General features: G+C 38.0%; 1 protein-coding gene across 2 annotated transcripts in view; it reads left to right on the top strand.

Moving 5' to 3' along the window:
* cplx2a (complexin 2a) overlaps nt 1-12,725 on the top strand; it is a 17,378-nt gene extending 4,653 nt beyond the window's left edge. For both annotated transcript variants that reach the window (XM_007567665.2, XM_016679444.1), the window contains exons 3-4: nt 9,554-9,732; nt 11,104-12,725. In XM_007567665.2, the coding sequence (XP_007567727.1) occupies nt 9,554-9,732; nt 11,104-11,295 (371 nt within the window). In that variant the 3' untranslated portion in view covers nt 11,296-12,725. The remainder of the gene's footprint in view (nt 1-9,553; nt 9,733-11,103) is intronic.

Raw genomic sequence — 12,725 nt, forward strand, 5'->3', positions numbered from 1 at the left:
ACGATTTATTTAACCGTGAGAGTTGAGTTGAACTGTTATTCCATTTTCTCTTTTTTCTGTCGGACTCTGTTTAGACACCATACTTGGTTTGGGTCAGGAAAATGTTGCTTCGCCAAACTAACTGGACAGTTTATACCTCATCACAATGATATTTGCTGAGACGGTGGTTTGAAATTTTTATGTCCACCCGATAACCTTGAAAGATGGGAAATAAAATAAACCAGGCTGCATTTTACAGTCTACATTTTCCAAGTTGTAGAAGTCAGATTCTCAGCTGCAAACTTCCCGGGTCAGTTTTTTTTTTTTTTTTTTTGCCTATTTAGTTTCAACTGTGTTTTCCAAAGCTGCGGCACTGTGAGGATGAGTCTTCGTGACTGAGAGAATGCTTCCAGTGCATTAAATAATCCTCTAAGGCGGCTCTAGTTACAGATACGGAGAGGAAGACGGAGCGTAGTTGAACTGAAATGACTCAGCAGAGCTATAATTTGATACTCGCCTGGCTTGCTTGGCTCTGCCATGAGCCACTACAGCTGAAAACTGTATGTCACCTGATGCCCAAAACAGTCAAAAGCTGCAAACCTGTCACTAAAAAGAGAGACTAATGACGCAACATCTTTTGGACAGGAGAAAAATCCCACTTTGTGTTCGACCGCTAGCCAAAAAGCTAGAGCTTAAGCTAAGATTAACCGTTACGGACACAGCAATGAAGCTTCCCAAAAACCTTATTTTCCCCAGACGTTTAATTCATGAGTCTCCTCTAAATGAACGTACCAAACCACTGGAACACATTTTAATTAGTGATGGGTCATTGTTTGTTTGAAAGGAATTAAACAGGCTGGCAAACAGCTTCTGCTGAGGAACTTAAAGCCACAGTTAAATATTTGTTCCCGCTGCAGAGTGCTCAAGAACTGACCCAGCACTTCCAATACTCAGAAAATCTGAAGTTATGTCGTGTTCCCTTTACCTTAGAAGTTGGAATTTGGGGCTGGGAATGACTTCACAGGTTTTCCCATTAACGTAGTTGGAGAAATCAGGATTCCACCAAGTAGCTATTATGCGTAGCATGACTTACAAACATTGTTTTAAACTCTACTTTGCACATCCAAACACCACTAAGTGTGTCCTTCAAAATAGACATGTTTCCTTCACAGCTTACAACTGTTGATGGGAGAAGCGGCCATATTGGATCGTTTGATTCTCTGATTTTCAGAGTGGGAAATCCAAAGGGGGGTTTTCCAGTTGGTTTTACCAACCCAGTGTGACAGATTGGATCATTGTTATAAAAGACATTTTAATGAGCGCCAACGTTCAAATTCAATTTAAAACACTACTCTGTTAATCCCAGAGGCAAATGACATGAGTTCAGTCAAACTACAAAGGCCTCAAGCAGCAATATGACTGCCTTAGGGAAAATGGCACCCAACTCTTAGCCATTTGTAGAGCGTAAGGAATGAAGTGGAAGGAAACCGATACGTTAATTTCAAGCAGATAAAAATCTAAAAAGCGTGATGTGCAAATGGGATCAGTCCCCTTTCCTCTGACAACCCCAAATTAAATTCTGTTCAACAGATTGGCTTCAGAAATTTAATAAATTTAATAAACAGAGTTGCCATTTCTGTAAATTAATGGTCGAGGGTAAAGTTTGAAGAAGCTTAAAGATGAATTGACTTCTCAAATAATTTCCCAATACTTGAAGATCTCACAGAAAATGGTCTGTCCTAAACTGACAGGCCAGGGAAGGAGAGCTTTAATAAGAGAAAATGCCTCCAGAAAAGTCAATACTCTGCAGAACACCAAGAAAAATGAAACATGCTGAGAGGCTTTACAGTGATTCTGTTCTCACACTAGCCCACCACAATTATTTTGTTTTAAACCATATTGGCTCATCACGGTCTTTCTTATGGACATAATTTACATTAATCGTAAAATGTCTTCTTCTTCTATTGCTATTTCGGAGCAATTATTACCAGCTATTATTTATTTGGTCCTAAATTCTAACGTATGTGGATCCAGTTTTACACTCTTCACTACCAAAGAGGGAATCACATGTAAGTGAAGCCATTTCAGGGGAAATGAAACAAGAGACACCTTGAGAGACTCCTTCCTCCCCGATTCCCTGAAAGTGGAGATAATTTCGTTAAACGGCTCTGTAACACGATTGGCTGATGGATCGGATCTTCAGTACATGACGGGCAAACCTACACACACACATACACACACGTACACACAAAGATTCTCTGTTACGTCGGCAAAAACAAAATTATGTGTTTAAAGTGTCTTTAATCTCCTTATTGAGTTTGTTTCTTTTGTTCTGATTTGATTTTGAAGATATTTTTGTACTGAACAAAAAAGCTTTTCTCATGACAACTGATCCTTACAAAAGAAATGATGGTTTCATTTATATAATTAATATCCTAATAGCAGGAGAATGGAGGTAAGGCACGCAGATCTAAAGAGAAATTTATGACAAATTTAATGTTAAAATGCATTTACTTTTGTCTTGTGAGAAATGAATGAGGTGAATATAATAAATTATATTAATTGATAATCACTGTTTATCATCCATCATGTGTAAGTTAGGTAATCTAGATAACTTGTCCTTTATCAGGCTACTCCTTTTTTTAATTTTGACCAAAACTATAATGTTCAGACTTTGATGAAAATGAATGAATATTAGTTAAGACCAAACAACTTTAGTCCAGATGAGGCCTTTCGCTGTAATAAATCCTGCTGGACAATAAATTGTCTCAGAAATGATTGCAATAAATGATAATCCTGTCATTTTGAGATCAGTTTCAACTAATATTTCAACTAATATTATATAAAAATGGCACAATAACGTGAGAACACCAATTCAAAGATAAAAAAAAAATAATAATAATTTCAAAGAAACATTTAACACTGAAAGCGGAAAACATTTAAAAATATCCAAAATAAACAAATAAAACAACAATAATTAAATTGAATTTTAAAAAGTCATTAACAGCCAGGCAAAAGAGAGAGGAAGTGCAGGCTAACTACTTCCTACTGGGGATGAAATGTTTGTTTCTCAAAATGGAGACTTCAATGATACTAAAGGCGAGCCTCTCTTTAATGACTGTTGCCCGAATGGAAATCATTTAAATCCATCATGAGATTAATTGATTTATTGCTTCTTGTGACAGACCTACTTCCAACAGCATAGAGAAAAAAAACAATAAGTTTTTTTTTTAGCTAACCTGTGAAGTAATTACATCAGTTCACATTTAGTCTCTTAAAATCGGCTTTAAGAGATGAGCGTCTTGTGTTCACATCATCATAACGTGATAAAGAGTTTGGATAAACGGTTCTCTCCGAGCAGAAGTTTGTTGTTTTGTAACTTTGGTCAAATCTAAGTTAAGGGGAAGTTAAAGGCAATAAAAACTTGCAGTAAAAAAAAAGAAAGATTAGTTTGATAAAACAAGGAAACAATGAAAAGTAAAAAAGTGAACAAATATTTTTTACCCACAGGTAATTACATTGTCATCTTCATGCCGAGACTTTTTTATGTTTAGAAATAATTTACACAAAACCTGATTGTGTAGCAGCTTTGGTGAAACTTTTTATGGTTCATCTGAAGAAAATATTGCAAAAACAAGCTGTTCAAATGAATAAGTCGGTAGAAAGCGATTTTATTTACGACATATCTTCAATACCATCAAAATAAATCAAAACCAAGTGTTACAGAGCAGAGAATCTGACAGATGTGTCTTCCTTGAATGAAGTTGTTGCCTATTAGAGTTGAATTTAGTGAATTTCTTGCATAAAACTTCCTTAAATGTGTTTACAAAAATGCCATGCAGGCAGACAAGCCATTAAGCTGTGCATATGACACCAGGATTTAGTGCAAAACAACCACGGCACCGATTGTTATTCTGCTTCTGGGAGGAAACTAAAATGAATCCAAAGCATAAAAATGAGGAGGAAAAAGTGCTGCTGCTCTTCTTTGTTACCGCCACATTTCTGCCGTCGTTAATACCCGCGGACCTGGTCCGTCCAACCATGCGCTGGATTTAAAGAGCCTTCCTCTGAGAAGAGGGAAGATAAAGCCGCTGTTTATCTGATGCTGCTAAAAGTTCAAGCACTGGGAAAGTTGGCTGAGGTTAGCGATCTTCCCCACTTTCCCTGGAGGCTTTGGATTTAACAAAGACTTAGCAAAGAGGCAATTTAGCAGAGAGGATTTAAGAAATGACACCCTTTGTCTCGCTGCTGAGTTCAAGTATTATTGAAATGAATCATGGTGCAATTAGGCCAAAACAGCTATCTGGACACTCGGGTTTAGCCCATAATGATGACTTAATTTTAATGGCGCTGGTGAGAGGCATCTCCACGTATGTTCAGTGCAGTTTGTATAAAACTGGCACCAAGAGAGGCTGAAATTAAATGGTTGTTTTTTTTTCTGTTAAAACCTTTGTTAGTTTTTGTATTCTCTGTGTTTTTGGCAACAATGTGCACATGCAGGACATCTAATCTGAACACATAACCTCCTATGCAGATTTTATGCAAATGTGAAATAGTTGAAAGGCATATATTTGGAGTATTAACGAAAAACAATAATCAGGTTTGAACAGATTATCTTAATCTGCTGAATTTGAGCATTTTGTTCACTTAGACTAAATTAGCTTCACTTAGGGTTACGTGTATGGATCCTAATCTGCATATTCAAGGTTAAAAACATTATGTGGAGATTAATTTGAGTTTCAAAGACTGTTCATTTCAATATCTGCAGAAAAAAAGAGGCATGCTGGGTAATATAGTACTCCGTTTCTCTGCTAGCACCACTTGAAACGTTTCATGTTTTCCTATGAATGCATTATTTGCTGCGACTTTAACCCACTTCAGGTTATACAGTCACTCTCTCCTGCATGAATGCAGAGTGAATGTATGCAGAAGCTGTCAAGAGGCACACTGCAACAGGTTTAAGAGCACATATAGAATATGTAAATACAGCCAGTGACTGAGACTCACACCAGATACTCTATATTCCGTTTATGCGTTTGCATTTTGCTCTTCACGAGAATTTACACGATATGTACATTTAAACACGCGGGGCAAGAAAAGCTAAACCCCACCAGAGCTTATGGATATAAGCCAGAAATGAAAGTAAACAATTTATGTGCACACACGTCTCCTTCGCTCCGTTTACATCTTTTCCTTCCCATAGCAGAAGTGTCAAATCTGTGGTAATCTCTCCTCCGGCAGGAAAATCTGTGACCTCATTGAATTTTTACCCCTCGTTGTCAAAATACTTCAGTCTATTGTTGTTCTCCACTTAAAGTACAAAGCTATTTACTGGCCCCCTTTGGCAAAGATGTGGAAAAAGGCTCAGAATAAATGTGGCGTTTTTTATTTTAACATAATCTTACATTGAAAATTTCAGAAAATGTTTGTTATCTGATTGTTGGTTTATAAAGCACTAAATGATCTCAGGCCAAAATGCATTTCTGAGTTAGACAACATTTAGTTATAAGCTCTTCAAATCCCTGCAAACCTGATGTGTGCAGGAAACGCTTAAAACATTTCTGTTTACAGACTTTTTAGATCAAAGAATCTCACTACTGAACTGTCTGATCACTGATGAGTGACTGAAAAATGAGATTATTGAAATTCAAATGAAAAATTAGCTTTAGATTTAAATTAACTTTCTTTTTACGCAATATTGTTCTGTGCTTGTCACATTAATTTGTCCTTTTCAACAAAGCTTAATTTTTTTTTATTATTATTTTATTGTATTTCCATTGATGTCATATAAAGTACCTATGTATTCATGGTGTAAACATCCCTTCTTGAAAGTAAGTGTTTTTAACAAACTCACCAGGGGAACAATTATTGGTACTGCTGTTACTTTGTGAGACTTTCTTTGACCAACAAAAAAAACAAAACAAAAAAAAACAGCAATTAGTCTTCAACCATAACCTTTCACAAACTTCTAACACACAGTGACACCTCTTTGAATGTCCACCATCCCAAAGGGTTTATACTGGATTCAGGTCCAGTATGTTCACAGAAGTAGGTTGGATTAAGTTTTCATGAGGTGGTTTTAGACTCAAGTTTGTGCCTTACCAGAGGCATGAAACTCTGAAAAACTCTAAACCTAGTAAGGTTCTCTCCATTTTTCTGAGATGTTTGGTCCATGCTAGCTTTGCTCCTCTTTATCTGATGAAGCACCCATAATTCACTTTATTTTTCTTGTGACATTTTAAAAGTTTGATGAAAATTTGCAAGACAATTGGAGAAACGCTTTGCTGGTAGAACCCAAAACGGTACTGACATCAGACTTAAACAAAAAGACACTCTATAGTTGGTATAGTTAGCTTTTCGTTTTTAAAAAACCTTTGTTATCCTTACTGTGTGCTTGGAATATGAGTATGGGTTCTTGACTAGAAATGTGTGTCTGTGTCAGATCTTATTTATATCCCAGGGAAACAGAAACTCATTAGAAGATCCTAGGAAGTCTAGTCAATTAAATAATGAATATATATATATTAAGAAAGATGTCACATTCCCTTTAAATGGACCGTTAAGGCAATGGTCTCTAAATATACTTATTTAGGTATTTAGTCATTTTATTTCCATCTACTGGTTTTCAAGGAGCGAATGCCAAAGTCTCTTCTTCCTTCTGCAACTTAAGAAGTTTGATTTATGGAGAAATCGATGCTCCTCGTTATGGCTGGAGGCTTTTCTGAGGGTCGGAGCTGATCTACAGCGTCTGTAAAAAGGAGCAAGTGGACTTCAGCTGCAGGCACTAATTTCAAGGTGGCACTTTTATACAGGGTTAAGCCCAGGTATTTGAGCACTAAGCTACAGCTGCGTAGCACTACAACATTGTTCTCCGTTTCCTGGTAGAAAAGGAATCTCAATAGTGTTTTTTGCCATAAAAAGCTACTTAATAGAACTATTTGAAGGACGGCCCATTCAAGTAGTTGTCTGATTTATTAGGCTTATTAGGATGCTTTGCCTCTCTCTCCCTCAACATGCTGAAGTCTGATTTTATTATGCTGAATGAGTCGAAACTCCAACGGTACCGCGGGCAGCTGCAGACTTCTCGGCTGTTTATTTTTTCCCCTCAAATGCCTCTTCCCTTCCTCTCCTCCTCCTCTTCTCTCCATCTCGTTCCAGTCGTCCCCTCTCTGCTTGTGTTGTTTTCTTCCTCGTCATCTTCCTCGGCCGTCACACGCTCACCAGTCTCTGTGTGGCCGCTCATAAACTGAAGGGTAATCCTGCTGACTGGAGCAGCTCAGCTAATTGGACGATAAAGCCTCAAAGAGATAGCCCGCTTCCCCGTTTTGTTTCCCAAAATTAGTCTGTTGGTAACACAACATTGAAATTATCTTGTTCCTTTCCCCCCCGCCTCATTTCTTCTGTTCATTTGTCTACTCTGGTCTTCAACTAAATTTCTCCCACCACTGGCATTTCTGTTCATTGTGTTTACAAAGATGCCTTTAGACAGACTTATTTTTATTTTTACGTTCAGCAGATTTCCAGTGATGGAAATGGATAATTCGGACAGGCAGGAAAACTAGTTCTCTCTTTTTATACGACTATCTCCTCCTTTTTACAGCAATATATTTGCTCAAATGAAGGGACTTCCATTTCAAATAATACTGCGGAAGAATTCGAAAGGGCATTAGATCTTCCTTGGTTTGTCGCACGACATAAATCTTTCTAAACGTCAGATTTGGACGAATCATTTTGCTTCAAGCAGCTATAAATATTCCTGAGTTCTCTTCTAGGAAATGAGCTTCTTTAAACTTTTATGTAAGTGCGACTGAGGTTGAGGCGTTCGAGAAGAGACGGAGAAAAATTCATGCTCTTCACTTGGTTAATAATTAAAATAGTTAATTATTTTGTCAATGTCTAAAAAAAAAAAAATCCCCAAAAATGATTTTTTTCCTGTATTTGTAGAATAAAATATCAGCTTTGTTACAAAAAGTCTAGTAGGCTTGACCTTCTCGGTTCAGTTTAGCCTGGATGAAAACAGGTTGAAAAATAAATGATTACCTCTACTGCGTAAAACAAAATATAAAGAAATGAAACAAAGCAGGTGATTCGTGGATTTTTCTCTTTACCATTTTAGGTAACTTTAGTTTTTGTATTCTTTGCCATTAGAATAAAGAACAAAGCTCCTAAAGCCCTCTACGTGACCAAAGCTTTCTGTTAGGTTCATTCGTTCACCGTTTTTTGTTTTTAGGTCTTCTGCCTACAGATGTTCTTCTCCCTAGAAATACTCCAGTTCTCCAGATCCACTCCAGGTAAACGAAAGCTTCTCAAAGCCCAGAAGGGATATATTGTCCTTTCCCCAGGTTCTGGATCTGCCTGGTGGTCTGCTCCCGTTGGGATGTGCCTGAGTCAACCAGGAGTTATTTTGATTACCTGAAATTACTTCTTTCATGGTAGAGAATCAGCGGCCCTGTCAGGGAAGGCTCGTCTCAGCCGGGTTAATCTGGGATCTGAAGCATTGGGTCAAAATCCATATCTCACGATCATAGGAGAGGGTTGGATTTGGGACAAACCAGTTGGTGTTTTTTGGTACAGACAGAGCAGAGGCCACATAACATATCCTACCATCACTCACAGGCAACTGACTCCTTACATCTACGTCAATTAATCAGCGAGGCACCGTGACAGACGTCAGAAATGAGGGACGGGAGTAGTGAACCGAGCGACCGTGATTGTTTTCCCAAGTTGTTTTTACCATTACAGCCATGGGTTCTACTTGTTCAAGTCGAGTTAATTTGTCTGTGACAGTAGACCTCACTGCTCAGCTGTAAATGAAGACAAAGAGATTGTGTCTTGTAATATTGTCCATAAACTAAACACCTTGAAGCTAAGGATTAGCTCAGCCACTAAACCCACTGTGTAGAAGATAGTCTCAATGTCATGCAAGCAGACACAGCTCTTATTTTGGGGCTTTTTATTTAAGCAACCTCAATACTCTTTATTCCTGAAGGACGCCCCAATACATCACGCTAATGGATATGGTGTAAAGTCTTCTCTAGATTCACAAGCTGCATGTGGCCTGAACAACCAAACTCATGAAATTCTCAGCAATTCCCTGAGAATAACAATCTGCATGAGGAAAAAAGCTAAGCTACAGGATTGAAGGCTCAATCACCAGCAAGCCTCCCTCCAGTTGCCATTTGCAATGATCATCTAATAGCTATTAGTCTTTTCCTCCCCTGAGGCCATTTTGCCAGAGAGAACCTATCAGAAGCCAAAGTCTCGCACAACAGATGCTCCAAAAGTTTCTATCGAGGCAGAACTGGAGGAAAAATTAAATTCATGCTCACTCTATCAAAACAGCTTGTTCAAATGTCATGACGTCCATCAAATCTTTACCTGGAATACTCTGTGTGTGCAATCTGTTCTGTCAAAAATCTTTTACTTTTCTGCCTCATCCTGTGTCTGCCTCCGTTTAATTCACTCCATCCCACAGTCTAGCTTGAATTTTCCGACACTCCGGTCTCAGAGACCAGCTGGAGCTGTCACTGTACCTGATGTCTCTCTTTTACGCTGCCGTCTTTTTGTTTCTCAGGAGGCCCCCCTGATGTGGGCAAGATGCTGGGCGGGGAGGAGAAGGAGGAGGACCCCGATGCAGCAAAGAAAGAGGAGGAGCGACAGGAAGCGCTGAGGCAGCAGGAGGAGGAGAGGAAGGCCAAATACGCCAAGATGGAGGCTGAGAGGGAACAGATGAGGCAAGGCATCAGGGATAAGGTATGATGTAAACCACATCTGCCGTCTGAATGTAGCGAGTCATTAACCAAAGGGAAAGAACAGGAAATGGAAATAGATTACCATTATTAGGAAAACAAAGAATGCCAATTTCCCAGAGAAGTTTTTAATTAACACGCTAGCTCATTAAGGGTAAAGTCAATCATTTTAAACAAAAATGACTTGATAGAACAGCTCCTGAAAAGTGTAACAATCCAAAAATAATGCACGACGTGATCATTTGTGTTTCTCCTTAAAGCTAAATTTTGACCTGCTTTATTGAAGTTTGCTATTTTTAGTGGCAGCCTTTTTTCCTCTTCTTTTTGACTTATTTTTAACTTGCTGTTTAAAATACACCAGACATGGATCAGGAAGCTGTGCAGAACAAAAAGAGACAGAAGGGCGAGAAAAAGCACTGGGATTTATCAGATAGAGAGCTGAGGAGCAAATACAACTAAATCAGAAGATGATACACGTTTTCTGATTGTTAATGTTTATGTGGCTTACAGCAGAGTATCTCCTTAAAAATGTTCCACCCAAATCAGAACTGGCCTTAAAGTGAGACAAAGTGGATTTGTGTTGATTAGTTTCCTAAAAATAATTCCCTTTTAAAGCTTCTTTTGCCCAAACCGAGAAATAATAGCAAAAACAGACATCAGGTGACTGGATAAACAAATCCTCACTCTCAAAAGACTATTCAGTAGTTTTTCTGCAGGTACTAAAACAATTGCATCAACTCTGGTAATTTGTCATTTTGATAGTTTTAAACTTCACTTTCTCAGGTAAGATAAGGAGTTTTTTTCTCACTAGAAACTTTGTACTGACTAATTCATGTCGACTTTGGCAATAATACCGAACATAGTTAAAAATTGATGATTCAATTTTCCTACAGTCTACTTCTTGCCCATAATAAGAAAGCTATGCGACTTCAAAAAATTATAATCTACCAGCATAAAGTGTTTTATTGCTATTTCATTTGGATCAGGTGTCCATTTCTCATATTCTGTAAGAGTTAATTGTCCCAAAAAGGGTTCAATACCTTGAACAATGCTTTGGTGTGTAATATTAAATCTACATTAGTTTATAGTCAATTGTGTAATTCATTGAGATTCAAGCATTTTTGTGATTATCGTCGTATAATTTGCCCGGGAATTTATATATAGGGTACGGTGGTAAAGTTTAAGGGTACCAACTGGTTCATTGAACAAAATAGAATCTTATTTTTGAGGCGAAATGGCAACGTCTGGGTCCAAAATGGGGGTGCACATTGAATAAGGATCCAATGTGTCACATAGCTACTCAATCCTCTTCTCTTTTTTATATGTATTTCGTCTTTGCATTACTCACCACTCTTGTTCTGTGTTTTAATGCCAGTACGGGTTGAAGAAGAAAGAGGAGGCCGAGGCTGAGGCAGCGGCTGCTGCGGAGGAGCCCGCAGCCGGCAGCTTGACCCGACCCAAGAAAGCCGTGCCGGCCGGTTGTGGGGATGAGGAGGAAGAAGAAAGCATCATGGACACAGTGATGAAATACCTGCCAGGCCCTCTGCAAGACATGCTAAAGAAGTAGCTTAGCCAGCTAACTAAAGCTAACACTGTCTGGCTGAATTTGCAGGCTACATTCACAAGGTTGGCTTGAATCGGGTTTTTATTGTCAACGTAGATCCAACGTAGAAATTAGAGGAGTGTTACGGTGTCAAATCACAATTTTGTAGTAGGGAAACTTCTCAGATGTGAACAAACAGACGACACCGACTCTACAACCGGGTTAATGTTAGCTGGATTGATGTTAGCTTCAGCCATGTTAGATTTCAAAGCTAACAACACGTGGAGGGCTAAAGTCACATTTCAGATGGGTTACCCTTCTAGTTTGAGACATTTTGAACTTTTTGTTTTCTCCTCTGCGTTAGCTGCAGTATGGAAAAATATATCTGTCCACCACCTTCACTCAGTTTGTACATAAAAAAAAAAATAAAAAAATGTAACGCATACCATCAAGGTGGGCAAAACAATCATATATATCACATATAAAAGAATACATGAGTGGCTATTTAAAAGAAAAAAAAAAAAAAAAAGAAAACATGTATCTGGATAAGCCATATTTTAAGAACAATTTAAAGACTACTGTTGTGTGTTCCTAAAGTTTATGTTACGTGTGTTCTGTCTGATATTTATGTAAAACCTTTTGCACACAGTGTTACACGTAATCTGTAAAACCTTTTCGTCTGTCTTCCAGACACTCCCTCAAAGCGCAACGCGCTCATGTTGTACGGTGTTCAGAAATGTTTCTACTTCCTTGCTCAGTGTCATGTCCTGCATGCCATTTGTCTGGAGAGTTTGTTGTGTCGGTATGTATTAAAATCCACCTGATTGCTGTCCATCTTATTTGTTATCATGCAAAAAATATCGAGGCAATAACTTAAGTTTGACTGTGTTTACTTCCATGTTGATATAACCGTTAATAAAAATAATAATAATTATAACAACAACTATAATAATAATATCAGTAGTTTAAAAAAAAGCAATTAGATATGTATGTATTCAGGAAAAATAATTTTGATTTGCTTGGTGTCTCTCTTTTTATTAGTTTGTTTGTTTTTGTTGTCATTTTGAGGAAGAATGACTGCTGTAGCTGTTTTACACAACAGCCAAAACCTTAAGCTATCAGCCATAAGACCAGAAGTGGCAGTATCTATACTGCTACAGTCAGGATCAATGGGAAGGAATACATGACATGTGAACGAGATGAGGGTTTTTTCTTCTTCTTTGTTTTAGAAATTATATCAAAGAGACAAAGTCTTGTTGGAGAGAGGCCACTTTCCTTCAATACACAATCACAGCCTGCTGATTTTGTTTTACAGAAAATAACAGAAATAAGTGTTTCGAAGGGTTCAGTGTTACTGTTCTGGATGGAGGTTATGCAGAATGACAAGAGCAATAAAGGATTAAATATATGTTTCTGCCTGAGATTCAATAAAGACTTCAAATCCTGCTCACAGA

This window comes from Poecilia formosa, unplaced genomic scaffold, assembly GCF_000485575.1.
Source record: "Poecilia formosa unplaced genomic scaffold, Poecilia_formosa-5.1.2 Scaffold211, whole genome shotgun sequence".
In the NCBI taxonomy this organism is placed as follows: domain Eukaryota; kingdom Metazoa; phylum Chordata; class Actinopteri; order Cyprinodontiformes; family Poeciliidae; genus Poecilia; species Poecilia formosa.